General features: G+C 38.8%; 2 protein-coding genes and 1 non-coding gene across 5 annotated transcripts; 1 reads left to right on the top strand and 2 right to left on the bottom strand.

Annotated features, from left to right (window-relative positions):
* Positions 1 to 1,144: 1,144 nt before the first annotated feature.
* On the bottom strand, positions 1,145 to 25,912 carry HSPA14 (heat shock protein family A (Hsp70) member 14). The gene is made up of 14 exons (XM_065921149.1): positions 25,764 to 25,912; positions 24,615 to 24,695; positions 24,457 to 24,539; positions 16,058 to 16,106; positions 15,825 to 15,930; positions 14,815 to 14,905; positions 13,749 to 13,853; positions 12,227 to 12,388; positions 10,484 to 10,639; positions 8,554 to 8,656; positions 4,814 to 5,026; positions 4,232 to 4,405; positions 2,206 to 2,276; positions 1,145 to 1,359 (listed from the first exon to the last, which is right to left on the bottom strand). Exons 1-14 carry the CDS (start codon positions 25,818 to 25,820, stop codon positions 1,281 to 1,283), a joined length of 1,530 nt encoding a protein of 509 aa, XP_065777221.1. The 5' UTR covers positions 25,821 to 25,912; the 3' UTR covers positions 1,145 to 1,280.
* Positions 3,780 to 3,903, top strand: LOC136162205 (small nucleolar RNA SNORD22). Its single transcript, XR_010662026.1, has one exon. It is a non-coding gene; the product is annotated as a small nucleolar RNA SNORD22 (small nucleolar RNA).
* MSANTD7 (Myb/SANT DNA binding domain containing 7) lies at positions 16,113 to 24,662 on the bottom strand. 3 transcript variants are annotated; one of them, XM_065921151.1, is made up of 5 exons: positions 24,615 to 24,659; positions 24,457 to 24,539; positions 22,598 to 22,671; positions 21,690 to 22,500; positions 16,113 to 21,208 (listed from the first exon to the last, which is right to left on the bottom strand). In XM_065921151.1, the coding sequence occupies exons 4-5, from the start codon at positions 22,246 to 22,248 to the stop codon at positions 20,685 to 20,687; spliced, it is 1,083 nt and encodes a 360-aa protein (XP_065777223.1). In that variant the 5' UTR covers positions 22,249 to 22,500; positions 22,598 to 22,671; positions 24,457 to 24,539; positions 24,615 to 24,659; the 3' UTR covers positions 16,113 to 20,684. The 3 variants fall into 3 exon arrangements, with proteins under 3 accessions (XP_065777223.1, XP_065777222.1, XP_065777224.1); XM_065921150.1 differs by lacking the exon at positions 22,598 to 22,671 and having other exon boundaries at positions 21,690 to 22,414; positions 24,615 to 24,662; XM_065921152.1 differs by lacking the exons at positions 21,690 to 22,500; positions 22,598 to 22,671.
* Positions 25,913 to 25,924: the final 12 nt, after the last annotated feature.

Below are 25,924 nucleotides of genomic sequence, written 5' to 3'. Positions count from 1 at the left end.
TAGTTGTGATGTATGGGCTTATTTGCTCTGCGGCATGTGGGATCTTCCCAGACCAAGCGTAGAACCTGTGTCCCCTGAATTGACAGGAGGATTCTTAATCACTGGATGACCAGGGAAGTCCTTTATTTCAAAGCTTTTAAAACTTGGGACAAGATAATAAAAGATAACCAAGTACTTAGCCTTTAATCAAAGGACAGACCTTTGAGGCTGCCTCTTTGTGGACTTATTAGACTCATACCTGAATTTTCCTTGGTGCTTCTGTCCATAATTTGATGCAGAATAATAGATTTAAGTTTAGTTTCTCCATTTAAGAAATAGAAGATTACTGTCATCTGTCTCCATAAAAATCGACGGTAATAATAAATCACATTTCAAAGTCTTGAACAGGTGAAAAAACAGCAGAGTTTCAGAATTTTACTGGGTAAAGACATTTCCCCTTCTCAAGTCCACTGGGAACCAAGGAAAGAAACAAGTGGAAAATCCTCCCTTAGTAATGAAATCTAGAGTCTGATGCACATGGCTCGCTCACCTTCAAGCTCTCTCTTCAATACAGGGAGATTAGTTGTCTTGTTTTACTAAGAGAAAAACCTTTTTCCTTATTATCCGCCTAACTATTCTCAATGCACTAGTCAGCATTTTTTGGTGAATAGAAAGTGGCTAGGCTTTTCTTCAAAATAAAAAAACAACTTTCAATGTCAAATGAAAAACATGTTTGTTGGAGGGAAAAAAATCAACCTTAAGATAATTATAAAAAGTGCATCCCGTGTATTTCCCTTCACTGTTAAGAGTCTGGTGTTCAGTTGTCCATCCTTTTTTCTACATGTGTCACGTGTGGATTTATAAACAATTGTTGTGTTTTTTTTTTTTAAGCAAAAATGGTATCTTACTTTGCACATGGCTCTGTGATTTCTTTCATTTAACATCGAAGACTTTTAAACTGTTCTTAGCTGATTAATAAGAATTTCTTAAAATTAGAAGTTATAAAGACAGAAAACATTTTTAACTGCAACATTAAATTTCCGGTAAAGTTTTCTTCAAGTCACTTGATTTTATTCTAAGTAGGTTCATGATAGAAAAAGTTCCTTGTATTTCCCACTAATAATGGAAATCTTAAGTGGAAAACAACAAAAAAAGTTTGCAACACTTAACAATATACTATAGTTTAATAGAAACATAGATCATACAGGTCATTTGAAAAGTATTTTAATATAAACATTCTTAAACAAAATGAAATAATGTTGACATTTTAGATTTAAAAAATTCATGGTTCCTCTAAAATACTAAGATGCCACCTCTATAGTAATTGCCTCACATTTTCCAGTTTCTTGATCTGTGCATGTCACGTGTAAAGATCCATCCCTATGCAAACAAAAAATAGTAACACTGCATAAGCTCAATTTATAAAAGCAGAAAGTTCGTAAGAAACTACTTGAGGACTTTGAGTAAACAAGAGATCATTTTACCTTTTAAAAGAAGCGTATTAAGAGATAAATAACTGAAACACAACTTCATGTCTTTACATTTAGAATCATATGCCATACTTAGGTAGTTGTTCTTTAAAAATTTCCTTCTGTGTCACTATGATGAAGGTTGTATTCCTTGAGAACCCAAGATGATGAAGACCTTGAGTTGAAAACTTTATGCAAGTTCAAGATACATCAAGTTGTTTTCAATCCCGGGCCATGATAGATCTACCCTAATGAATTCTACATTCTGGCTAAATATGATTTATGGAATAAATTGCCCTTAATGTTGATTTGGAAATGACTTACTTGTAAGACATAGTATTATGGATGGACTATTATATTTCCTATAGATTTCCTGTTGAAATACTGAAATAGACTTACCCTTTCATAGGACAAAAATCAATTATGTAAACCTTAGGAAATCATATTTAAAGTCAATAAAAATTATATCTTAAACTTGCATGGACCAGTTTTTTAGGTTGACTACCCCCATAATAATAAAAGAAGTAACAAAGAATTCAGAATGTTAATGACTTGAGATATACTTTTCTTTGTAAATACAGTTGATTTTACAGGGAAAAATTTAAGTTACTGATAAGATCTTTATAAGCTTTTTTTTTTTTTTTCTTTATAAGCTTTTAATAAATGATTTTCTCAGAGTGACAACAGAATCAACTGAAAAAAAAGGTAGAGTCTCAAAGCAAATTTTCTTAACATCAGAGGTACATTAATTTTTTACCTTTTCATAGTAAGAACAGCTAATATATCACGTAATCCATTTTCTTTTTTATCTAAATCCTGGAGCACAACCTGTTTAGGCAAAAATAATACAAAGATGATTCAGTATTTGGGCATTAATAAATTGATGCATCAATTATTCCAATGAACTAAATCTTATTCATTACTGAAAAAAACTTTTAAAACAGGGCTGTTTTCAGTTCTTTTACCATTTATCATAATTCAGAGCTTAGAATTAAGCTTTCTTAACTGACACGTCTCCTCTAAAAGGAGGGCATGGAAGATAACTAATATTATTTGTCCCTTTTAAATGTCATGTCCTAGATTAAAATGATACTGTTTGTCTCAGAAAATAAAGACTGTTTTTCTTTTTGGTGATTACACCATTACAGTAATGTGTACGTTACATTTTGGCAAGCCTTTTATATATACTTTAAAAATCAAATATTTTAAAAGCACTTGAAAAAACCATTTAAAAGAAATCCATGTCAAATTCCTTTGTACTAGTATGATTACGTTTGTTAAGTAAGAATTATTAATGGATTTACTATAAAATTCCTCGGTTTCCTAAAGAAAGGCATACCAACAGAGCAAGTTTGAAAGTGACTTTTCAGATTTTGCCAACATCAAATTTTATGACCTTAGGTAAACACCAAGTTTATTCATTTGTAAACTGAGGCAGTTAGACAAGATGGAATCTGTAGAAGATTCTCTTCCAAATTCAGTATTATGTGACTAGTTTTTTCCTTTCCAGCATCTGGTAGCTGCAGAGTCTCAGAGTAGTGTGTCCAGAGAAAATGTAAGAAATGCTCTGATTCAAGAGATGAATACTAGACTTCCATCTGAGTTTAGAGTCTAGCGTACAGCAAAGTACTTTTATAGTAATACACTGCAGAAGCATATGGAGGCGCTTTGAAACCTTTACTAGCTGAAGGAGCCCAGGCAAGAATACTGGAATGGGTGGCCATTTCCTACTCCAGGGGATCTTCCCAACCCAGGGATTGAACCCAGGTCTCTTGTGTCTCTGGCACTGGCAGGCAGATTCTTTACCACTGTGCCACTTGGGAAGTCCATTATTTCTTGGGCATGTTTCTAAGCAAATTACATGGCTCCACCTGATACTTTTTAAACGATATAGAGGACCATATCATATGATCTAAGCATGTGGTATTTGAAAAAGCAAACTTATCCTATGTCAGAGGCAGCATGGTGCAGTGGCAAAGCATGGGCTCAGGAGTAAAACCAACCTGAGGATAAATCTCAGCTCAATCAAGCACAAGGTATTTACTATCATGAGCCTGCTTCTTAATCACCTATAAAATGCACACAACAATGTCTATCTCATAGACTTGGGATTATGTTTGTAAATTGCCTAGTAGAGCACACCTGGCATTTAGCAAACAAATAAATGTCATTTCCTCTGCCACTGACCTTATTGTCAAGGAGGTTAGCACAAAGAGCAGTAGAAATACAACTGTACTTTGTTTTCGTTTTCCTCTTTCAAATTGAAATAGCTTGTTTCTTCTCTTTCCAAAATGAATAAGTACAATTAATCCATTCATAAAAATGTGTTAATCCCAGTGAAGAAACATTCATGTCTTATTTCCTGTCCTAGTCCCAGAGCCTGTAAAGGTGAACCCACTGGGGCTGGCTGGGGGAGAAGAGGAAAGCTCATTCCAGAAGGAACTGTCTGAGGGATCCTAAGAATTTCTAAACAAGGCAAAGAGGGGAATAAATGGCTGGTTAAAAAGTAGACTGTATTTTTTTTTTCAAGATCTAAGAAAGAACAAAGCACACATGATGGAATCCAACATGAAGGAAATAAAAAATGAAAATTTTTTGTACAGATTACCTGTTCAAATTAGCATATAATCATTTCAGCCTGTCCAAGTAAGTTTTGTTTAAAAAAAAAGTGTTAAATGTCCTATATGCACAGTTTATGAATTAATGTTAAACTGAGCCTAAACCAGAAGGAAAAGCTAAACAGTTTCATGTGATTAATTCATAGTATAATCTGATACATTCACCTGTGCAAACTTGTTTTCCACTTTTGCAGAGTTTTTCCCCTCAGACTCATAGAGTTCAAGACACACTGAGGATATACTTCCAGGGGCCTGTAATGTGTGTTGTCTTCGAGCTGGCAAAGGAGTCCCTGATGGAAACAGTACTTTGAAGCTGTTGGCTCCTGATTCATCAACTCCCTAATAAGCAGGAAAATAATATGCACATCCTTTGATATCATTACAATGAAAAAAAAATCACTCCTATTAGAAATGATGATATATTCCTTGTTGATAATCTCAACACTATAAAGCAGCAAAGAGAAGAAAATAGAACCGATCCTTAATCCCAACCCACTTTAAAAATAAACTGAAACATACACTTCTCAACCTGTATTAGAAGCTTATGATTAAAATGATAGCAAATTAAGAAATTAACAGATTAATATCAACTGAAAGAATATCAGAAACTCATTACAAGTAAAATTATAAACCTAAATTTAAAATTTTTACCAGTATACAAGGTTTTATTTTAAAAACCATATGTATGTAAACCTGTGGCAATAACTTTATACTATGTATGGAAAAGTAAAGACAAGCTAAATATACCTTAACTAAAATATCCTTGGCTGAACACTCTATCTGAAGAGCATCTTCCACTGAAAGGCTTTCTTTCCCAATAAGGATTCCTGCTTCTATAGCTGCACCAATAGGGATGACCTCATCAGGAGGAATGGAATTGAGAAGCTCAACAGCTGGGAAAAGATCTCTAATCATTTGCTGTAGCCTTGGGATTCGAGAAGACCCTCCACAAAGGACAACCTAGAAAATAAAAACAATTTTCAGTTTTTTACTTTTAGAACAATGATTGTTTCTCAAAATTAGATGTAACAGGCCATCTTCATCACATGAAATGGTAAAATATAAGCAGCCCTATTTTAGCATACTATTTTAAACTTATATAAAATATACACATATAAACATGCATTTAGTACACTGTTAATATTTAACATTTTCTTTACTTATAATGACAAAGTTTAAAATGATGTAAGAGTAAAGAAAGAGCCCTGGTTATGGAGGCCGAGGGTCTGAGTTCCAATCCTGGCTCTATCATTTACATGCCAGCATTACTTCAGGGAAAGTCCTTACCCTCTCTGGAAACTTTTTATTGGGTTGGCCACAACGTTCGTTCAGGTTTTTCCATAACAGCTTACGAAAAGGAACTTCTTGGCCAACCCTATAGTTTTCTCGTCTGTAAATGGAGAGCTGATTTCCTTATCCTTTGCCAGGATTAAATGTTTCAGTGAATATTGCCAGGATTAAATGTTTCAGTGAATATAAAGCCCATCATTTTCTCCCTCTATCCCTGTAAGAGGATTATACATCCCCACCCAGAGCCACTGCCCTGACACTGCAACCCCTCCCTTTTATTTCTCTGCTCCATATTCAGGACTGGCCATGGGTCTAGCTTTGGCCAGGTGAATGTGACTACACTGGAGTACAACATATCTAAGCAGATGTTTTAAAAGCCCTGCATGTTCTGCCAGCTCCTTTCCTCTTCCCATGAGAGCTGCTCCTTTAGCCTGGGTCGTGGAATGAGAAGCACACAGAAAAATGCCAAAGCAGTAGACCCATGGCCACCTTCAGCTGCTCATGTGGAACATGAGCAAGAAAAAACTGTTCACTACAGAAAACCAGTGAGACTTGGGGTTTGTTCATTACTGTTATAAGGTCAATAAACTACAGAGACAACACTATATTTTTAAATTCTCAAAAACTTGAATTTTAGAAGTATCTAGTGGGAAGCTGCTGCATAGCACAGGGAGCTCCGCTCAGTGCTCTGTGATGACCTGAGGGGTGATCACCTCCCCAAGAGGGAGGTGGTAAGTGTATACACACAGCTGATCCACTCTGTTACACAGCAGAAACAAACACAACTTTGTAAAGCAACTATACACCAATAAAAAAAAATCCTTAATTCAAAGAATGTACTTGATCTTCAGTCAAGCAATTGAGGATTGTACCATTTGTGATATCTAATGTCAGGGTTGTATGACCAGTTAATGAAGAGAACTCACATTAACTGATCATCTATGGTACGTCACACCCTGTGCCATACATGGTTTTCATTTAATCCTCATAACAATCCTATAGGATAAGTTATACTTATAATACTTACCTAAAAGTTAAATATTATCACCCTCCTAAGAAGAAGAGACAGTAAGGCTCAGGAAATTAAGTGATTGGTCTATTCTGGAACTATTAGCACTGTGAGCTTTCCAATTCAGCTGCATCTGTCTCCAAGTTCATTCCCTTCCCTCCACTGCCTTGTATCATTTATACCATGTGCCTTCATCTTTATAAGCCACCTCCCACTCAGCTACCACAATGCATAGCATATGTATGCAAAAAAAAAAAAAACAAACCCAACTGAACTAAAACCTCTACAGACAAAAGAATGCAACTTTCATGTTACAACATACACAAAAAGAGTGAAAATATAAAACTTTCAAACTACAGCAAATTAAAAGAAAACAGTAATAAATATTTGTCAAACACTTGAAAAAAGATGGAATTGGTAAATTCAGAAGCAACTGAAGAAATGAGAGTAACAGACCAACAGATTTAAATAGATCAATAAATGAAACCTCGGTGTGTCAAATACCCATCCTCCCTAATAGAACCAAAATTCAACAGTAGACTACATGCCTCAAAAGAAGGTTGCAGTAAATAGCAGTTAATTTTCTGATTATACAGAGTATTTACACAAATAAATTTTAAAAAACCCTAAGATTTAATTGACTAAACAAAGAATATGAAATATTTACGCATAAGGAAATACAAAATTAAACATTTATTATTTAGCAACATTGATAATACGTTCTCAAAGAATCCTATAATAGTCAATAAAATATAAAGTAAAAGCATATCTCTTTTCAACTACTTAATGGAAAATTTATCTTTAAATGATAAAACTCAGTGTCAGCAATGTTATACTAAAATGTCTGTTCTCATACACTGCTGATGAAAGTATGAGTTAATTCAGCTCTTCTGAAAAGTAACTGAAGGTAAAAATAGACTTCTGCTATTTATATTCTTTGACTCAGTATTTTTATTATAGAAACCTATCCCAAAGAATAATCTTAAATATAGGAAGAGATGGGCATCACTTTTCTGGGGAGGAGTTCAAAAGAACAATGAAATAATCTATGGTGCTCTTCCTTTTCTAGGATATCACGAGCCTATTTAAAATGATTTCTTAAACGCGTCTTTGCTGCTGCATGCGCTTTGCTCTAGCTGCGGAGAGCGGGGCTGCTCTCTAGTTGCGGTGCACAGGTGAGGCCTCTGCTGTGGAGCACCGGCCCCAGGGTGCACTGGCTGCATAGCTCTGATCCCAGGGCTCCAGAGCACAGGCTCAGCAGTCCTGGTGCACGGGTTTACTTGCTCAGTGGCAGATGGGATCTTCCCGGACCAGGGATTGAACCCATGTCTCCTGATTTGGCAGGCAAATTCTTTACCACTGAGCCACCAGGGAAGTCCAAGAGTCTACTTAAAATTGTGTTGATGAAGGCTATATAGTAATATGAACAAAGAAATTGGTTATAATATTATATAAGGAACATAAAATTCAAAATTGTGCAACAAATTTGACAAGTTTATTATAAAGAAAGACATTGGTCTCTGAATTTTCTTATATGAAAATTCCTTTATCAACAACAATGAAAAAATGTATATATATTGTAAAAGAGTAGAAATAATCTTGGGGAAAAAAACTACAAACAAGCTGGAATATTTTTGAAAATCTCTAAATCTTTTCTTATGCAAGCAAATATGCAATATTTCTCAGCAAGCAGAGAGAAGGAGACTGTTGTACTGCTTAAAGGCAGAATTGGGAACCATACTGAGCTAAATCCTGGTTCTACCACTGGCCACATGATCACTATGAAGCTACTTATATCTCTGTACCTCTGTGCCTCCAATTATAAAATGGAGGTAAATAATATCACCTACTTCATAGAGTTCCTGGTTAAGATATAGCAAGTTAATTCATGTAAAACACTCAGAAATAGTGCCTGACACCTAAGAAACATTCTAATATTTGTCAGTTTTTGCTTATATATCAAAAATACACTGAAAAGGAACTTTAATCTCTTTTGCTAATAAACATACAGAACTGTGAGTTCATTAGAGTCATTAATCAAAATTTTATCAATTTCCTTATTTCCTAATGTAAGGTAAGAAAATATTTACAGGTATAAAAATACTCTTTCAATACCAAGGTGCCATTTCCTAAATTCCCAGTTGAAAACTATTCCTAACATAAATAGGAAAAATACAAAAGTTATTACCTTGTTGATATCATCTGCTGTAAATCCACTTTGTTCTAAGACTTCTCTGATTGCTTCTATACATTTATTAAAAAGTGGAGAACACAGAAGTTCAAATCTTGCTCTGTAAAAACACATAAACACAGAAGAGACAGCAGAAATAAGTTAAACACGACATCTTTTTCTTGTAAAGGGTAATGTCAAAACTTACTGTGATAGATCTCTTAAGAATAGGTTTATGATCAGAACAGGATATTAAACACTCAGCAGAGCAATATCATGGGAGGAAAAAGTCTAGGTTATTCATCTACAAATGTATATAATATTAAACTCACATAGAAAAATTATCATACCCATAGCCTGCTTATAAGCTGTCAAGAAACCTAAATATAAATTCTCAGTGTATGGCATTTCTACCAATAAATCTATTGATTCAAATCAAACCATAATTTGGAAATTTTTTGCTATTTTTATGTTTTAAAGTTTTAAAAAGTGTTTCTCACTACTTTTCTTTATGGTCTGAGCCTCTGCTGCATTTAAGTTTGGTTATTTTGCACCCCCTGAGAAGCCTGAATGCTAGCAAATAAAATGACAAATTCTATTTCCTTCTTAATAACTGATACGAATAAGCAAACATTTACTGAGTACTTGGACAAACTTAGCACTAAGTTAAATATTCTGGAAAGAGAAAAAAATATAAAGACTCTCTTGCCCACAAGAGATTAAAATTCAATGGAACAATTTTCTTTTAGGTTGTAGCTTGAAATCTCTAAAAATATCTAGAGAACTTCCTGGCCACTTGAGACTACTGAGCACTTAACTCTGGCTAATGCTACTGAAGAACCGAATTTTTAATGTTATTTACCTATTTAAAAAACTAAAAATTTTAAATAGCCACTGGTGGCAGTGCTGACCTGGAATCGGGGAAAACCCAAGGAGACAGAGGGAGCAAGCTACAAGGGCCAGAAAAAGAGAATTTAACCAAACAGAGTGAGTAGAAAGCCTAAAAATAATGTATTACTGTATTCTGGATATTCACTATGCTTCCAAGTCACCTGCTAGCTTGTTGGGAGGTTTAAATAGTGCCAACTCATGGTAGCTACTAGTATTGTGAGTAATACACAACACACAGCAAGAGGTCAATGGCCTCCCCCACCCATTCCTGGGTAGAGGTGCAATCATTTGTAACCAATGCTTTGGATTATGGAAAAGATATGAGCATTAAAAACAATTTTATGCACATTAAACTTGTGTTTACTAAATGTCACAAAAGCTATTAAAATTTAAAATGTTGCCAGCGGATGACAAAGCAAATAAAACCAAGACAGAGATTAATCCTCAGAGTAAGGTGACAGGTGATGAGCACGAACTCGGGAGTCAAACTAGCTGGGTTTGCATCCCAGGTCTGTCGCTTACTAGCTGAATAACCTTGGACAAGAAATGAAACCTCCTGTGAAAAGCAAGAAAAACAACAGCACTTACCTCATTGGGTTGTTATGAGAATTTGAGAGTTAATACATAAGAAAGAACTTAGAATACAGCCTGCCACACAGGAGTAACGATGAAATAGTAAACAACCACTGATGCATGTGGAAGCCCCACAAAGAACTAGGGACTATACAGGTGGGACTGCTAGTCAAGAAAGGAAATTTACCAATCTCAAACTTTCAAGTCTCCTTTCATCATTCTTTCAAAGGCCTGGGATGCTCCTGTCACACACTGCTCCTGGTAGGTATAACATAACAGGGCAGTCACCACTGACATGATTGCTTTGCAAACAGTCATTTAGTCTGACAAGAGCTGAAAACCCTGGAAGTAAAGACAGAAAAGCTCTCCTTTTATAGTGAGCTAAACATCTCAAATGAGAAAATGAAAACCCTGAAGTGAGAAAATTACACCTAAATGTGAATACATTTGGAACTTCTTGAAGTTTTTCGAACTGCAGTTTTACCTGGACACGTTGCAGTCAAAATCCTGACCTTCATACAATGAGTCAAGGAAGCAATTGGCACTTCCCAAGGTTGACAAAGAATGTTTTGCAGTGTCAGCACCATTCATCAGCTTCATCATGGCACGGGCATTTCCTCTCACATCATGTCTGAAGGATCTAAATAAAAAATACAGTCTTTGAAGTTTAAAAATTATTAGGTCACTTAGAATTTATTGTTAACTAAACCCTGGATAATCCCCATTAGGATAATTGTAAGCTCATGAATCAGGGACTTCCTTGGCATCCAGTGGTTAAGACTCTATGCTTCCACTGCAGTGGGTGCAGGTTCCATCCCTGGTCAGGAAGATCCTGGAAGCTGTGCCACAAGGCCAGTAAAAAAATAAATAAGCTCAAGAATCAATATTAATACCAGATTTTATTTTTTCAGAATATCTGGGGAAAAAGAATTTGAAGAGGGGTCTCAGGAAAAATAAATAACCAATATCCTTAAGACTCTGAATTGCTGGATTGTTTAACCACAGTTATGGACTGCACTGAAGAAGTACAGGAGCCGTCATCTTTTTGCAGATGAGACAAAAGGACACGGAAGTAGATTCATGCAACTGGGTCAAGTCTCATACCTCACCCTTTACAACTGTAACATGATTCTTGTTGAATGGCATAGAATTATCTGTCCAGCATTTAAAAAAAAAAAAGCAACTAAAAGTGCTTCTTCAAAGAAATTTGAAACATATAAAATATGTAAAATTACAGTTCTTCTACCTCCAAGGTGAGTTAACTGTTAAAATTGCTTGCTAAGTGGTGACTGATGGCTCTGTTTTTGAACATGTTTAAAACTCATAATAAAATTAATAAGTGTTCTTTCTTGAGTTGGAGGGGCTTCCTTTGTGGCTCAGCTGGTAAAGAATCCACCTGCAATGAGGGAGACCTGGGTTTGATCCCTGGGTTGGGAAGACCCCCTGGAGAAGGGAAAGGCTACCCACTCCAGTATTTTGGCCTGGAGAATTCCATGGACTGTATAATCCATGGGGTCACAAAGACTCAGACACGACTGAGTGACTTTCACTTTCTTTCACTTTCCTTGAGTTGAAACACTTTTATAACAAAAAGCAGCATAAGTCTTTATTGAACAAATGAGAAATTACCACTTTTTCAGGACTTTTTTTTAACCCAGTGTAGTCAAACTGATGAAAACCCTACTTTTTAGAGTAGTGATGTCCCAAATATAACCTTTATATATTTGACTCATGATGTGACAAACAGGATTAGAATTCTGAATGGAATAATTACATCCAGCAACAAAACTAAAATAGTCCTTGTGGTAATAGATACCCCATAAGACTGGTTCACTGGAATCTAACTACAACATAATCTTTTATACCTATAAAAACTGTTCAGAAAGTAGTGAGGCCTTACTGCCTTTACCCTCCTTCACCCAAACATAAAAGCAACCACTGACGAGTTAGGAAGTTGAACTTCAGATCCAAGTTCACGCAGTTCAGTGTCTGGTGGCCCCTTACACTGAGTGAAAACTCTAAGTATACTACACTAGGCAGCTGGGCCTCTGCTTTCCCCTGTTTAACAGGACAGATTTTATAATTTCAGACATGAAAATATCCAGTGCCCTGGAAAAACCATGCCTTCCTTTGAAAGGACAATTTCAAATAAATTGGGGGAAAAAAGTTAAAACTGAAGCTAAATTTCAGGTTTATCAGCAAACATATCAAGTTCGTTAATACTCACCTCTGAAACTCAGAGGCTAGGTACTGTGCTAAGGTTTCTGTGAAGTGGGTACCTCCAATGTTATTATCAGTGTTTGTTGAGAGAACACGGTATATTCCACTGTTAACTTCCATGACACTGATAGATAAGGATGTTCCTCCAAGTTTGAATACCAAAATATTGCTTAAAAAAAAAACCACAAGTAAGTTATGAGAGAATCATACTATTGTAAAGCCAATTTTGACTTCTTAAACTAAGAAGTCATTTAGTTTAACTCCTGTAAATCACAAATGAGGAAACTGAAGCTCTTATGGGAAAAACTGAGTTGTCCATGGTTATTGCTTAGGAATGAATCAAGCCTAGAAACCAGACCTTCTGATTTTAAGTCAAAGGTCATTTTTATTTAATCCCGCTGGTAAAATTGTATTCTTTCTCACTAACTGGAGTTCAAGATACTAACTCCCCCCCCCCCCATTGGTAAAATTGTATTCTTTCTCACTAACTGGAGTTCAAGATACTAACTTATCAAAGTAAATAAAAAAAGAGATTTGCAATTAAAGTAACTCTAAGAGCATTAAATATAGAAACTTTGTCAATACTATCTTAGTTACTACTGCAATACCCATGTTCCACAAAAGTTAAAACATATGCAAAACTAGGCATTAAATTTCCTAGGAATCAAAATCCAAAATTTCTGATATTCTACATTTTAGATTACTTAAATTCCTAGTGATTTATATTAGTTTCTTTAATTGTGAGATATGAATGAAAAGATACGATTAGGGAAAATTAACACATCTGAATTGACATCCCTAAAGTTGCATAATGTGTCAGATCTATTAGGACCAGTCTTATAATTAAATTGGCTTCCCTGGTGGCTCAGAGGTTAAAGCGTCTGCCTATGATGCGGGAGACCTGGGTTCGATCCCTGGGTTGGGAAGATCCCCTGGAGAAGGAAATGGCAACCCACTCCAGTATTCTTGCCTGGAGAATCCCATGAAAGGAGGAGTCTGGTGGGCTACAGTCCACGGGGTCGCAAAGAGTCAGACACGACTGAGCGACTTCATTTCACTTTATAATTAAATTAGGAGTACATCTTACTATTTCATTATCAAATGAAATCTTAAAATTCCCATGCTGGCTTTTCTGTTATCTCCTGCCAAGACAGATGTACATGAAAATCCTCACTGTTTTTCTAAGCATGTTTAATATTAGAATTGATAGTAAACTTAACAGTGTCCTAGAGCTTCACTTGTAACTTGGCTGGCTTATAAACTGCAAATCTTCCTTCACTAAAGGGACAAAGTGTTAGATGATAAGAGAAGGGCAGAAGGGCGCAACCTTCCCTCCTGTTACATTTGTTCTCTGCTTTCTAGGACATCTTTCTCATCTATTTGAAAAACTCTAGATGAGAATGTTGATGTCTTCCCATCTATAAAAGCTTGGAAAGACTGCACTATATAACAATCTCTATTGAAATAAATGCTATCATCTAAAATGTTTTCTGCACTGAAAAACTTAAAGCTGAAAAGATGGTTTTTACCTTTTTCCAGTGGGGGAGTCTTGTCCAATTCCGTAAGCCAAAAGAGCTGCAGATGGTTCGTGGATTAACCGCAAAACATTAAACCCAGCAGCTCGGGCTGCTTCCCTGTGGACAATGTGCTTTTAATAAATTTGGTATCACATGTTCAAGTCTACATTTTTAGAAATGCTCTGCTAAAGATTTTATGCAATAGTAAATAAGATTTCACAGGCAGAACATGAAGGGTAATGATCTTTTAGAAGCAAGATAACAGAAGACAAGAAACAGACCTAAGTCTTTAAGTGTAGAGATCAATTTCTCTTTAAAATAATAATGTTCAGAGTCTATTTTCTTGACAAAGAAGATAACATGTGCCTATATTAAGGAAAAGAAAGCTCTCCAAATGCTTGAGCTTACAAATTTCAGAAAGAGACTAGGACTTATTTATAATTCATTTTAGAGTTAATACAATACATATTTATAATACACTTATAATACATTTCCAATTTCTTTAATTTAGGTTCAAAGCTTTAACATTCCACAAGCATAAGTAAACAAAGCAACTCTGTGCCCCAGAAGCAACTCAGATGTTCAGCAAAGCCCTACAGGGAACTCTAGCCACAGAGTAAAAGACTGGGTGCTTGCCAATTACATTTGCCTAACAACCTATGAAAACTAGATACAATTTTTGGTTTAGATGTTTATCTAGGTTAAAAAAAAAATCAAATATTTTCTAAAATTGCTTATTTTTATACAATTCCCACATAAGCCTTAATTACAATACACTAAGGCAAAGTGATTCACAAACATCAAGTTAATCTGGTCATCAAATGTTTCCAATCAAAATAGCGAGGAAGATATTAATACATGCAGTTTCAGGTTCTTTTGACACTTCATAAAATATAGGAAATATTAATGATTATTACACTTTTACCACAGGATTTACATATATAAATATATACATGATTTACAAACACAACATTTTGTGTAAGGTATTTTCACATACAATTTTACCTTTTACTATATAGCAATGTTGTGAAATTTGTATTTCCTTTAAGCAAGAGAAACTTCTTCATATTATACTTACCCAAGAGCACTTTTTTGCTTTTCTCCAAAATCAAATGGAACAGTAATGACTACATCATTGGCATCTGAGCCCAAGACAGAATGTGCCGTTTCTGTATATGAAAAAAAATTTTTAAAGTTCATGAAACTTAATGTGGTAATCATGTCATGACATACATAAATCAAATCATTACACTATCCCCCTTAGTTATATAGTGCTGTATGTCAATTATATCTCAATAAAACTGGAAGAAAAACATAAATTCTGACAATACACAAAAATGTCAAGTGATACTGAGGTTTATTCATTTATGCCAAAGATCTTTTTATTTTAAAGATTTTCCAATTTGTGAGGCTGTCCCACCCCACTGATCTTCTTCTCTTGCTCTCTTAAACTGTGCACTATTTTATATGGTTTTGGTATAGTTTGTGGACATGTACTAGGTACTTTCTAATGCGCGTGGTTCTCAGGCTTCCAAGTTTCAACCACCTCCCAAATGAGATGGGCTCCACTGAGAATGGGTTTCTGATGCACAAAGGTGCAGACCAACTACCATGAAAGGCTGCCCTCCATCCATTACTTTCATCACAGATTCCAGAGCTGAAGTAAGCTCCATCAACAATCTATTCCAGAAGTCCTCAAGTTGTTCCACAGGAGGTTGCTCAGCTCCAAGCCTTTGCCTGAAGTGATAAAGCCAGACCTATCTAATCTGCCTAAACACTGTGGAGATTGTACTATCTTGAGGGAGATATAATAATTCACTTTTCACCAGCTTACTGGGCCACTTCATCTTCAGAAGTTTTGAAAACGCTGATCTGGCCCCATCCATTTACATTTCTTCTGGGGAAACCAGGAAAAGAAGTCATCTAATCAAGGTCACATGGCCAGTTAGCAGGCCAGTCAGGTCTAGCATAATTTAGGCCTCCTCACTGCACGTCTGCTCAATCACTCTGATTCACTCCAGATCAAAAAACACCTCTAGCTTTTTTAAAAGGTCAACTTTTGAAAAGATCTTTTCCTGTGCTCAATACCTTTCATTTTACTAAATATCAGTCTGGCAACATCTTCTGGGCTGACAAATTTCTTTTCTTCTCCAGTATCTATTTCATATCGTAACTTCCCATTTTTTTCAATGACCTGTGAAAGAAGTGTGTTAAAATAAGAAATGATTTTAACAATATACAAAGTTTCAAATCAATATAATTGGTCATGACCTTGGCAATTACTTTGTGTAACAGGGAAGTAATAATAGAAGCATACTCACTAAACATTTACTTTCCGTGATATATTTCCGAGCCTGAGGATCATCAGAGCTGTCCATAGAGATAAATATAAATATTTATATCATCATTGACATGTAAGTTTTAAAGATTATATTCTTCAAATCAACAAGTATAAAAATATAATTACAGTAATTCCATGAAAGCGTTCATCTTCACATTTGAAAGTAAATAGCTCTTACTTGTTCTGATCTTACTATCAATAGATGTTATACATTTGAGAATATTTTCATAGTATCAATTACTTTAAGTCCTATAGTTTCATATCTTTGATCATATCTCAGAGTCAAACCACTGAGATTAGAAAGGACAAAAGGAGGTAAAACCTCAAACCAGAATACCTAACACCATCTTTGTTGCTTGGTTTCTGAACATGAATCAATGTCTGAAACCTGAAAGCACTGAGCAAAAGTATGAATATTATTATATGTAAAAGTACAGAGTAATACAAGGAGATAGATACTGTCCTATACAAAGTACTCAACAAATGTGTATGGCAAGGAAAAAAACTAAGACAATGGGTGCTACGTTGCTCAAAATAGTAATACGAATTAATGCAGACTAGTGCAGACTACAAAACGTTTCCACTGAATCTTCCCAGCATTTAAGGGGGGTTAGTGTGGCAGGTAGTATTCAGGAGTAACAGATTTATAGACAGTCAACAACTTACAAGCTGACAAGGCAAAGAGTCAGTACTTGATCCTGGGTCTTCTCTACCAGGCTAGGTAGACTGCCTTGCAGTGAAGACAGTGAACAACTAAGGTACTTTTGCCTTGAGCAGGGATAAAAGTCTGATTCTTGGCCTAATTTCATCTAGAAATGAAGATGAGGTCAATCCTTCCACTTAACCCTTCTTGTAAGGGGCTGCAGCTATTCTGTCCAGAGACCAGTTTTAACTGTTTAGTAGGAGGAGAAGAAAATAGTGGCTCTTCGCCAAGGGTTACTGAACATGAGGGCCCTAACCTGTGTGAACAAGGGGGAAATGAAAGGGGCTTAAAATGGGATTAATTTGGTTTAGAACTTTCTTGGCAATACTTATAGATTCCTCCTATCACCTCCACTATCACAGGTAAGCAGTTTGTCTGATGTCACATGGCTAATACCGCAACGGGCTGGAATCCAGATCTTTCATATAAAGTTTAGTATTCTTTTCACTAACTCCTCCCCTCTTTTCTAAACCCAGTATTTATACCGTATCCTGGACAAATATTTTAAGGATAAGAAAAAAAAAAGACTAAGTGTGCCTATGGTAACTTTTTTCCCCATCAATGCTGTAATGTTGGCCTGACATGTAGTGGTTCTGTTGCCTTTAGAACAGAATTTAAGTCAACCAGGATGATTTCTCTGAGTATGTTATCCATCACTCCGATAATCTGCCAGAAAAGGGTATGTTAACGGCTTTAAATGGAATTTAATGAACTCTTAGAAATGGCAGTTTGGGACCTGATAGGATTAATGGGATTTAAAGAACTTTTAGAAATGGAAAATTCTCAACTGAGGACCTTATTCACTTGAGGACAGAAGGCACATGTAGCTCTGAAGGTCTCAGAGAGGTAAGGTCCTGGAGGTTAGCCAGTGGAGAAGCAGAAAGCAGAGGATGGAGATGATGGACAAATGTTCACAGTAGCGCCAGAAAGTAGTGGACTGACCCACAGCTGTGTACAGATAGCAACTTTATTTGTCCACACCAGGATCAAGTCACTTCACAGAGAGACAGAAGGTGGTGGGAGGCTGGTATACACAGCACCATTTACTTTGCAGGCTTCAGGAGGCAGAGCATCACTCCTACCAGGGTACCCTGGCCTTCATCCTCCTCTTTCTTGAAGGGCCCCTTGCAAGAGGCAGATCCTCGCCCCACACTGACATGCTACTGGGCTTGTTCCCCCTCCCCAGTCCCAGCACAGAGCCTGTTACAGCCATCTGTCCACTGGGTTCTCATGCAGCTCCTGTGAGGTAGCTGGGATGGCCTCCCACTGCAGAGGGGAGGGGCCTGAGGTACAGAACGGTGAAGTGACCTGCTTGTGGACGGATGGGGAGTTCCGGCTGGGCCTAGAGCTCAGGCAGGATTTCTGGGCCTGTTTTCCTGTTAACTTCTTTAAGATCTTTCCCTTTAGTTGTATTCCCACCTTTAAGTCACTTCACCCACCAGGTCTGCACACTACCGCCTCCAAAGTTCAACCTGGCCTCCATGCTTTAGCACTCCTCTTATCTCCAGTAAATCCCTGCCTGATACTTTGCTACCATTAAGTGATTAATAGAGTACAGGCCTAACTCTTTCAAGTACTTCCTTAATTTTTCAGAAAATCTAACTATCTACAGTAGTGTTATCCAGTTGTAAGTGAAATGGATCCCTCTATATAAGGGCCTAAAACAACACAGAAAAAAAAAAAATTATCTCCATTTCCAGGCCTTTTAAAAGCAAGGAATCTGTCTGGGTATGGAGTTAATAGAAGCCCATAAGAAGTCATAAATATCAATAGTGTAGAATCTTTCCTTAAAATACAACTGTTAGCAGTATTTCAAACATTAATATGCTGCTGTGACTGAAAACACGACAATCAAAATTTCACTTTGTCTTCTGTTATGCTATTCATCTAATTTTCTGGAAGGTACGAGAAAAGCCATCTGGTACAAACCTCTCTTTAGAGATAAAGAAACTGAGGCACAAAAAAAGACAAGTGATTTGCTCAATGTAACAAAGCGTGACAGCATCAGAACCCAGGAGTTCTAACTTGATTCCAGTGTAGTCTACCTCACACCTCCTCCATAATCACTCGTTCACCAGAGCAGCTCGCCTGCCTGCCATCTGTTCCTGGTTACAGGGATGTTCCCACTGTGGTTTGGACCATTTCTCTACCTAATGGTATTTCCAGCATTTAGGTAAGCAACTGAGCTGCAAAATATAAAACAAAACCTCTCCCAACAGGCCTGCACCTTTTATTTCAGTCTCTAGATTACAGGAGGGCTTCCCTGGTGGTTCCAGCGATAGAGAATCTGCCTGCAATGCAGGAGACACAGATTTGATTCCTGGATCAGGAAGATCATTGGAGAAGGAATGGCAACCCACGCCAGTATTCATGCCTGGATAGTCCCATGGAAAGAGGACCCTGGCAGGCTACAGTCCATGGGATCACAAGTCAGATACAAGTCAAGAGACTAAACCACCACCATTACCACTAGATTATAGGAAAGCTTTTTAAATTCCAAGTCTGCTTTTTATATTTCCTGAAATAACTCATGTCTCTTACATCTCCTGCATCAGCAGGCAGGTCCTTTACTACTGAGCCACCTGGGAAGCCCAAATAACTGCTAAGAACTTTAAGTCAGGTTAATGATGGTCAGTTATGGCTTCCCTTCTAAAGTAATTTGGAAGCCTGGCTCGATACCATCTTATCTCCTCTAGGAAATGTGTGTGTTTCAGAGAGAAAACGGGATGTATCTGTGAAGGGCTGGTGCTTTAAAAAGAGCTATCTGTTGCAAGCTGTCCTTATTCATACCATGTTCAATTGTTTCCAAAGCTATTCTCTTCTAATATATGCCATTAACAAGGTGAACTTTTGTCAACACCTTGTGAGAAAAAGTGACTTTGGAGAGTTTCCTAGAAGAAACATTTTCTCAGGCTTGCTTTCTGCAACATACTAGACAGAAAACAAAGACACAGAGAAGAACAAAATTAGCTACAAGTATTTGGGAAGCTTATATAATCCAAATTGTTTCCATGATGTCCAAATGACAAACCAAACCTAAAGATAAATAATTATGAATATAAAAAAACCTAAACATGGAATGCAAAGAATATACTTATAGGGAGTATTTTATAAGACAGCCAATTTCTCATTATATCAAAGATTATCAACATGAACCAAAACGCACGATTGTGGCTTCCTATCAGTTCTGAATCATATCCATAGAGATAAGAGACTAAGGACAAGTAAAATGGAGGGAAAGATGGTTTGACTATTAAGTGCTTGCTAGTAGTTATGTCACAGACACAGCAAATATAAAAAAGGACCAATACATATTGTGTCTACATTAGCCTAATGAACTAGAGAGGTTTTAAGAAATGAAGATTGTAAACTCCAGGAAGCAGTCAAGGTAAACTAGCAGAGAGTTAAGCAACGAGGTCATGGTGTACAACCCTAATTCTGTATCTTGTCAACTACTGTGCCTCACCCCAGCCTTCTCTCAGTCAAGGTCATATGCTTTAATAACTTACATGTGTATAGTGCTTTTAAACCCTTTCACATCTATTTCAGCCATCTGATCCTCACAACAACCCTGTGAGGTAGGCAGGTTTAGCAGCTGAGGAAGTTGGTATAGAGAGGTAAACTAAAGCATCTCCCATCAGTGACGAAGCCAGGGCTAGCTAGCTCTGTGGACTTGGCTGCATCATTTTTCTACTGGGCCACCCCTTGCATTTCTAAAGTGTCTTTCAACTAGTGGAGACACCTGGGAGCAGCCACTAGCACATATGTTCCTACCACTCCACACATTAACTGTCCATCCACTCTTTTTTGCCTGAGGACACAGAAAAGGAGCCAGGGCATCAGGAGGCATTGGTTGGACCCAGGCTCTGCCAGTGTAGGAAATACACCCTTGCATGATCAGCTCCTAACTTCTGGTGTTTGAAATTAACCTCTGCAGCAACTTCTCAAGTCCTAGCTGGAAAGCCCCGGTTGCCTCCTCCACTGCCGTGGCCAGCCGTCTGACTGCGACCACCGCATCCCTGCGGAGCTCGTTGGCAGTGTCCTGCTGAGCGCTGGCCTCCTCACCAATGGCAATCAGCCGATCCAGTTTTTCTTGCTCCCGCTTTGAAAGTTCTCGTGCCAACCTCCTGTTTTCTGCCAGTTCAGCTGCAATAGTCCTGGCCACTGACCGCCTTCTTCGCCGGGCCCACCTGGGAGGGGGCTCAGTGGTCAAAGGTCTATCCCCACCAGAAACAAAAGGAGCCCTGGAGGAGGAGGCTGGAGGCCGCTGTGCGGAGGCCACCCCGTGAGTGTTTCGGCTGGAGCTGGAGCAGGGGCTGGGCTCACCGGACACAGTCAGTCTCGTCATGGGGATGCTCTGACAGGGGGCAGCTGCACCTCTGAAAAGGTGATGGGAGCTGCTGTAGCTGGGGGTCCCTTGAGAGCACCCTGAAAAACAAAGCAACAATGTTGCAGAGAGGACATTCCTGCTATGGGAATGCTTGGAGCCAGCCGCAGAGTTGAGAGACAAGGACAAAACCAAGGCATCTCTCTGCGGTGGGTGGGGAAGAATTTATTTTCTCATGCGGATATTTTGGTCTGCTACAATAGTATGTCCAAAACTTCCCCCTCTGCCTTCCATTGAGCTATCCAACCCTTTCTACAGCCACAAGTTCCAAAGTCCCCATTATAAATAATGCCCAAACTAGTTTGGTTCTAAAGAATACTTTGAGGTTTAAAAGAGTTCTAATATCATACATACCTAGGGTTACAGCTTTTAAAAATCTGGAGCCCCTTCTGTCACCATTAGGTTTAAAAGAGAGGGCAGGGACTGAAATAACGACTATGCTGAAGAGGTGGCCATCCAAACACATACTGATGAGAACCAAGTGACTCTGGGACACCGACCCTTCACACGCTTGGTGGTTACCTGCACCCGAGGATTCATCCCAGGAGTCCTCGAGGTCACTGGTTTCTGGCATCTGGTCACTGACCCTCAGCTGACAATCATCTGATTCCTTCACTGTTTTCAAAATAGACTGATGCTCTGCTGCCTGAGTCCTTTTTGCTCCCAGAACGCTGGTCCCCTCCTCCCCTGGGGTGTCAGGGGCTGCTAAATTCAGGTCACTGGGCTTGGCCCAAGCAGCGTCCTCCATTAAGTTGTCTGCATCCGTCACTATCTGATTTCGGAGAAGTTGATCCAATGTATCATAAAAGGGACAGTGTGGTGGGTCGCCCATACTTGTGGCGTGGGCCACATAGGCCTTTAAATATAGTGCCTTCAGGACTTTGAACTTGGAGCGGCACTGACGCTCGGTGCGGCGGAAGCCTTCCTGCTGCATCCGCTTGGACACGGCCTGATAGACATCTGCGTTGTGATGCACGGTCTGCAGGCGCTGAATGTACTCTGCCTCGCCTAGTATGGAGAGAAGCGTCCGTGTCTCCTGTCTGGACCACCGGATGCCTGCACTGCTATTGGAAGTGGCCATGGCGGACTGGGAAGAAAGGCTAGCTGGAGGAGGCTCCTAGGCAGGAGGGTGCCGACCTGAAGGTGTGAGGAGTTTCTGTGTGCTCCAGTCTATCTCCAGGAGCCAGCCGCTTCTTCCCTCTCTGGGCTAATTCCTGAGAAGCCAGGTCCGAGGACCGCATATCTGGCTGGAAGGCCACAGGGGAATGAAAGTTACAGGAACGGTGTAAGGATAATTGTGGCAGTAAGTTAAGCAGTGCTATCTGTAAGTAGGCTGCAAAGAGAAAGGATGCCAGGGCTGAGAAAAGCCCAACTCTGGGAGTTCGCTCAGGATGGGGACTGGACCAAGGGCTACAAAGGGCCTTACTGACTTGGCAACAAGGGGACTGGCTTCTCCACAAAAGGCAGGATGCTTCCAAGGGTGAGACCTGGAACCACCGTGTATCTGTAAAAATCACCATTGTTTTGTAAGTAGAGAGATCAACAGGGGCGGGGATGCCTGGACCCCGAGGCACATCACTCTGGAGAAGGGCTAGCAGGACCTCAGTGCAGCAATGGTGTCTGCTGGGGCTCATTCCTCACCAACCTCGGCCTGGGTGGCACGCTATGCTATGTACTACCCATCTGACTGTCACCACTGCACTCCTTTGTTAAAAGGTAACTTCCAGGGCCAGAAAAGCAAGCTAAAGTTGTTCTCACTAATACAAAGCTTTTTGCCTAATATGGCAGAAGACATCCACATCTTAATTTCCACCACCTGCCCCCAAATATCAACATAACTCAAAAAGGCTCCCAAAGAGAGGCACCTATGGAACTATTCTGGATTTTGACCGTGTCAATGTCAGTACCCTGGTTGTGATAGCATAGTATAGTTTTTCAAGATGTTAGCAGTTGGGAGAAAATCGTAAATCCAGAAATAGACAGGATCTCTCTGTATTATTTCTTGCAACAATGTGTAAATCTACCATTATCTCAAAAAAAAGTTCAATTAAAAAAATATATTATTGGCTGCTTTCTTCCTGCCTTATTTTTTCAGTTTATAATTTGAAAAATTTTGACAGCAACTCAATTTTTTTCAATATGCTCAGTACTAAGTTTAGTCAACAGATAAATGGATATGGGAATATATGTATCTTCACAACAATTTGAATTCTCTCCAAAACACTATAGCTTTTGACTTAATCACAGATATTCTAAAGAAAAAAAATGAGCATCAAGTTCAACTTACCTAAATATAGGTAAGGGATAGAATCTGTATGTATAAAATATATATTTATATATATATCAAAGTTAATCCATGACTCCCCAAACCTAAAAACAACACAAGGAAATTTTTACTTAAATTCTCACCTGAATTAGGTAGAAAGGAAAGAACCTGAGGTTAAGAGTTAGGCATCCTGGACCACAGTCCTGTAGAGCTCACCCCCCTAAACTAATTTAGGGATACCTTAACTTCTGCGTGCTTTGATTTTCTTATCCAGAAATGAGGAGGTATAAAATCTGCCCTACCAATCTTACAGGGATTTCAGTGGATTAAATAATAGATGTGAAAGCACTTTGAAAATTTAAAAACACTATATCAAGTATTATAACTCCAATGAAAATCCCTAATTATCAGGGTAATCTATAATTTGAGGAGACAGAAGTCTGGGGAAGCAGGCCTCTTTAATCTTTTAATTAAAGTTATAGCAGATGATTAACCTGATTCTTAAGACATTAATTAAGCTGTTTTCCCTAATGATTAAATGTGTAAGCCACCTGGAAAAGTTAGTTCCCAGACAGTGTCACAAAGAGATCTGAAGAAGAAAATCAATAGCTTCTACATAAATATTCACCAATTACAATAGACTTCACAAAATTCAACTATAATGCAAAGAAATCTTCTAATTCCCACACAATCTCCCAGTTTAAAAAGAGTACTGTAAAAACGTGTTAAGTTCAAACTACCACCTCTGAATGACAAATTATCAAAACTAAATGCACACTGGCATCTAGCAATACTAACAGACCTGTAAGTGAGAAGAAGCAAATGTCTCCGTGAATCCCATCTTTCAGAAAATTCAGCACTAATATAAAAAGATAGCCTACTGGGGAATTCTGTGAAATGACTCAGTCATAAAAACAACAAAAAACACACTGGTGTTTCTAGTTTCATTTCAAATGATGCTTACATTCAAATTATAACCATGTTTTTTGTTACCATAGGTGAAAGTATTATTTTACTCCATACCTTCTGCCAAGGATCTGCTTGACTTTCATTACTGTGTTTGAAATATTCCTTATTCTACTTTGTTTTGCTGCCAATCCAACGACCTGAAAAAGAGCACTCTATTACAACGCATGTCATTTTATACTTATTTCAATGTACAAAAATGAGGAGAATGGTACCTCTTCGTTTTTTGAGTAAGCAACAATAGCTGGAGTAACCCTGTCACCTGCATCATTTGCGACCACATCAGCCCGGCCATCCTGGAAGTAAACGCACAACTGTTAGTTCTTTTGAAATGAAATATATAGTCTCCTTAGATACATTCAGACAAATGTGGGGCCCTGTAACTGACATATATGTGGAAACAAAAACTGCTTTACTGTATTTCCTAAATCTTAATAAGACCAGAATTCCACAACCAGCTGCCTCATTTTTCAGTCTGTTCTGCACAGTTGATAACAGAAGAGACATAATAATAACCTCTCTATATAAAATAAAAAAGGTTAACCTTAACCTTTCTATTTCTCTTCCTTTTCCCTGTAAACGCTCATCTTTCTTCCTCTCTTTTTACATATGATGAATTAGCAACAATTCTTCGGCTTTCCCCTACAAATCATTTGACGTTTAACCGTGAGACGAGTATCAGGGCTGTCCCTTATTATTGTTCCTTCCGCCTCCCCACAGACGAGAAGCCCTAAACTCCTAGTTACACACTCATTTCCAGAAACAAGTGAATAGAGCACACACCATCAGCTGGCTTCGCAAGCTTCTCGGGATTAACAGGTCCAGTTCCAGATCGCGGCCACCCTGCTCTTTCTTGGCAAACGTCCAGAAACCTCCGGGTACCAGACGCTCGGGTCCCCCTCCCGGCCTCCTGCGTCCATGAGGTCCCCAGGTCCGCCTTCCTCCTCTAGGCCTCCAGCGCCCAGGACGTGGAGAGGTCTGTCCCCACCCCCGGGGGGGACTCCAGTTCCCAGCGTGTCCCTGGATCCGCCCCCCCAACCCCCCGGGGCCTCCAGCGCCCAGGACGTTCCCGGGTCCGTCTCCGCCCCTGGGGCCTCCGGCGCCCAGAATGTCCCTGGGTCCGCCCCTGGGCTCGGGTCCTCCTGAGCCCAGGATGTGCTGGGTCCGCAGCTGCCTTTTCTGAGGGTCCGCAGGGGAACAGGCCAAGTCCGCCCAGCCCTTAGCCCCGAGACTTCCTCGCAGAATCGCCTCTCCCTGCGACGTCCCTAGGCCGGCGACACGCCGTTCACAACCTCGCAGACCAAAGGACTTGGCCTCGTACCCAGAGGACGCTGCACCGCAACCCAGCTCCCCGAGTCCCTCACCTTATAGACGGCCACACAAGCTGATGTGCAGCCCAGGTGAACCCCGATGGCCGCCATGAGGCGGCAGAGAAGCCGGCAGCACTAACGGGTGGCTTCCCAGCAGCAACAGCGCCGGACCGCGGCACAGGCCCATCAGGCACCGCGGACACTTCACGTTCCCG

The sequence above is a fragment of the Muntiacus reevesi genome, chromosome 2 (genome assembly GCF_963930625.1).
Source record: "Muntiacus reevesi chromosome 2, mMunRee1.1, whole genome shotgun sequence".
NCBI classification, from domain to species: domain Eukaryota; kingdom Metazoa; phylum Chordata; class Mammalia; order Artiodactyla; family Cervidae; genus Muntiacus; species Muntiacus reevesi.
The sequence above is the reverse complement of the archived record's forward strand: the minus strand, read 5'-3'. Positions and strand labels throughout refer to the sequence as shown.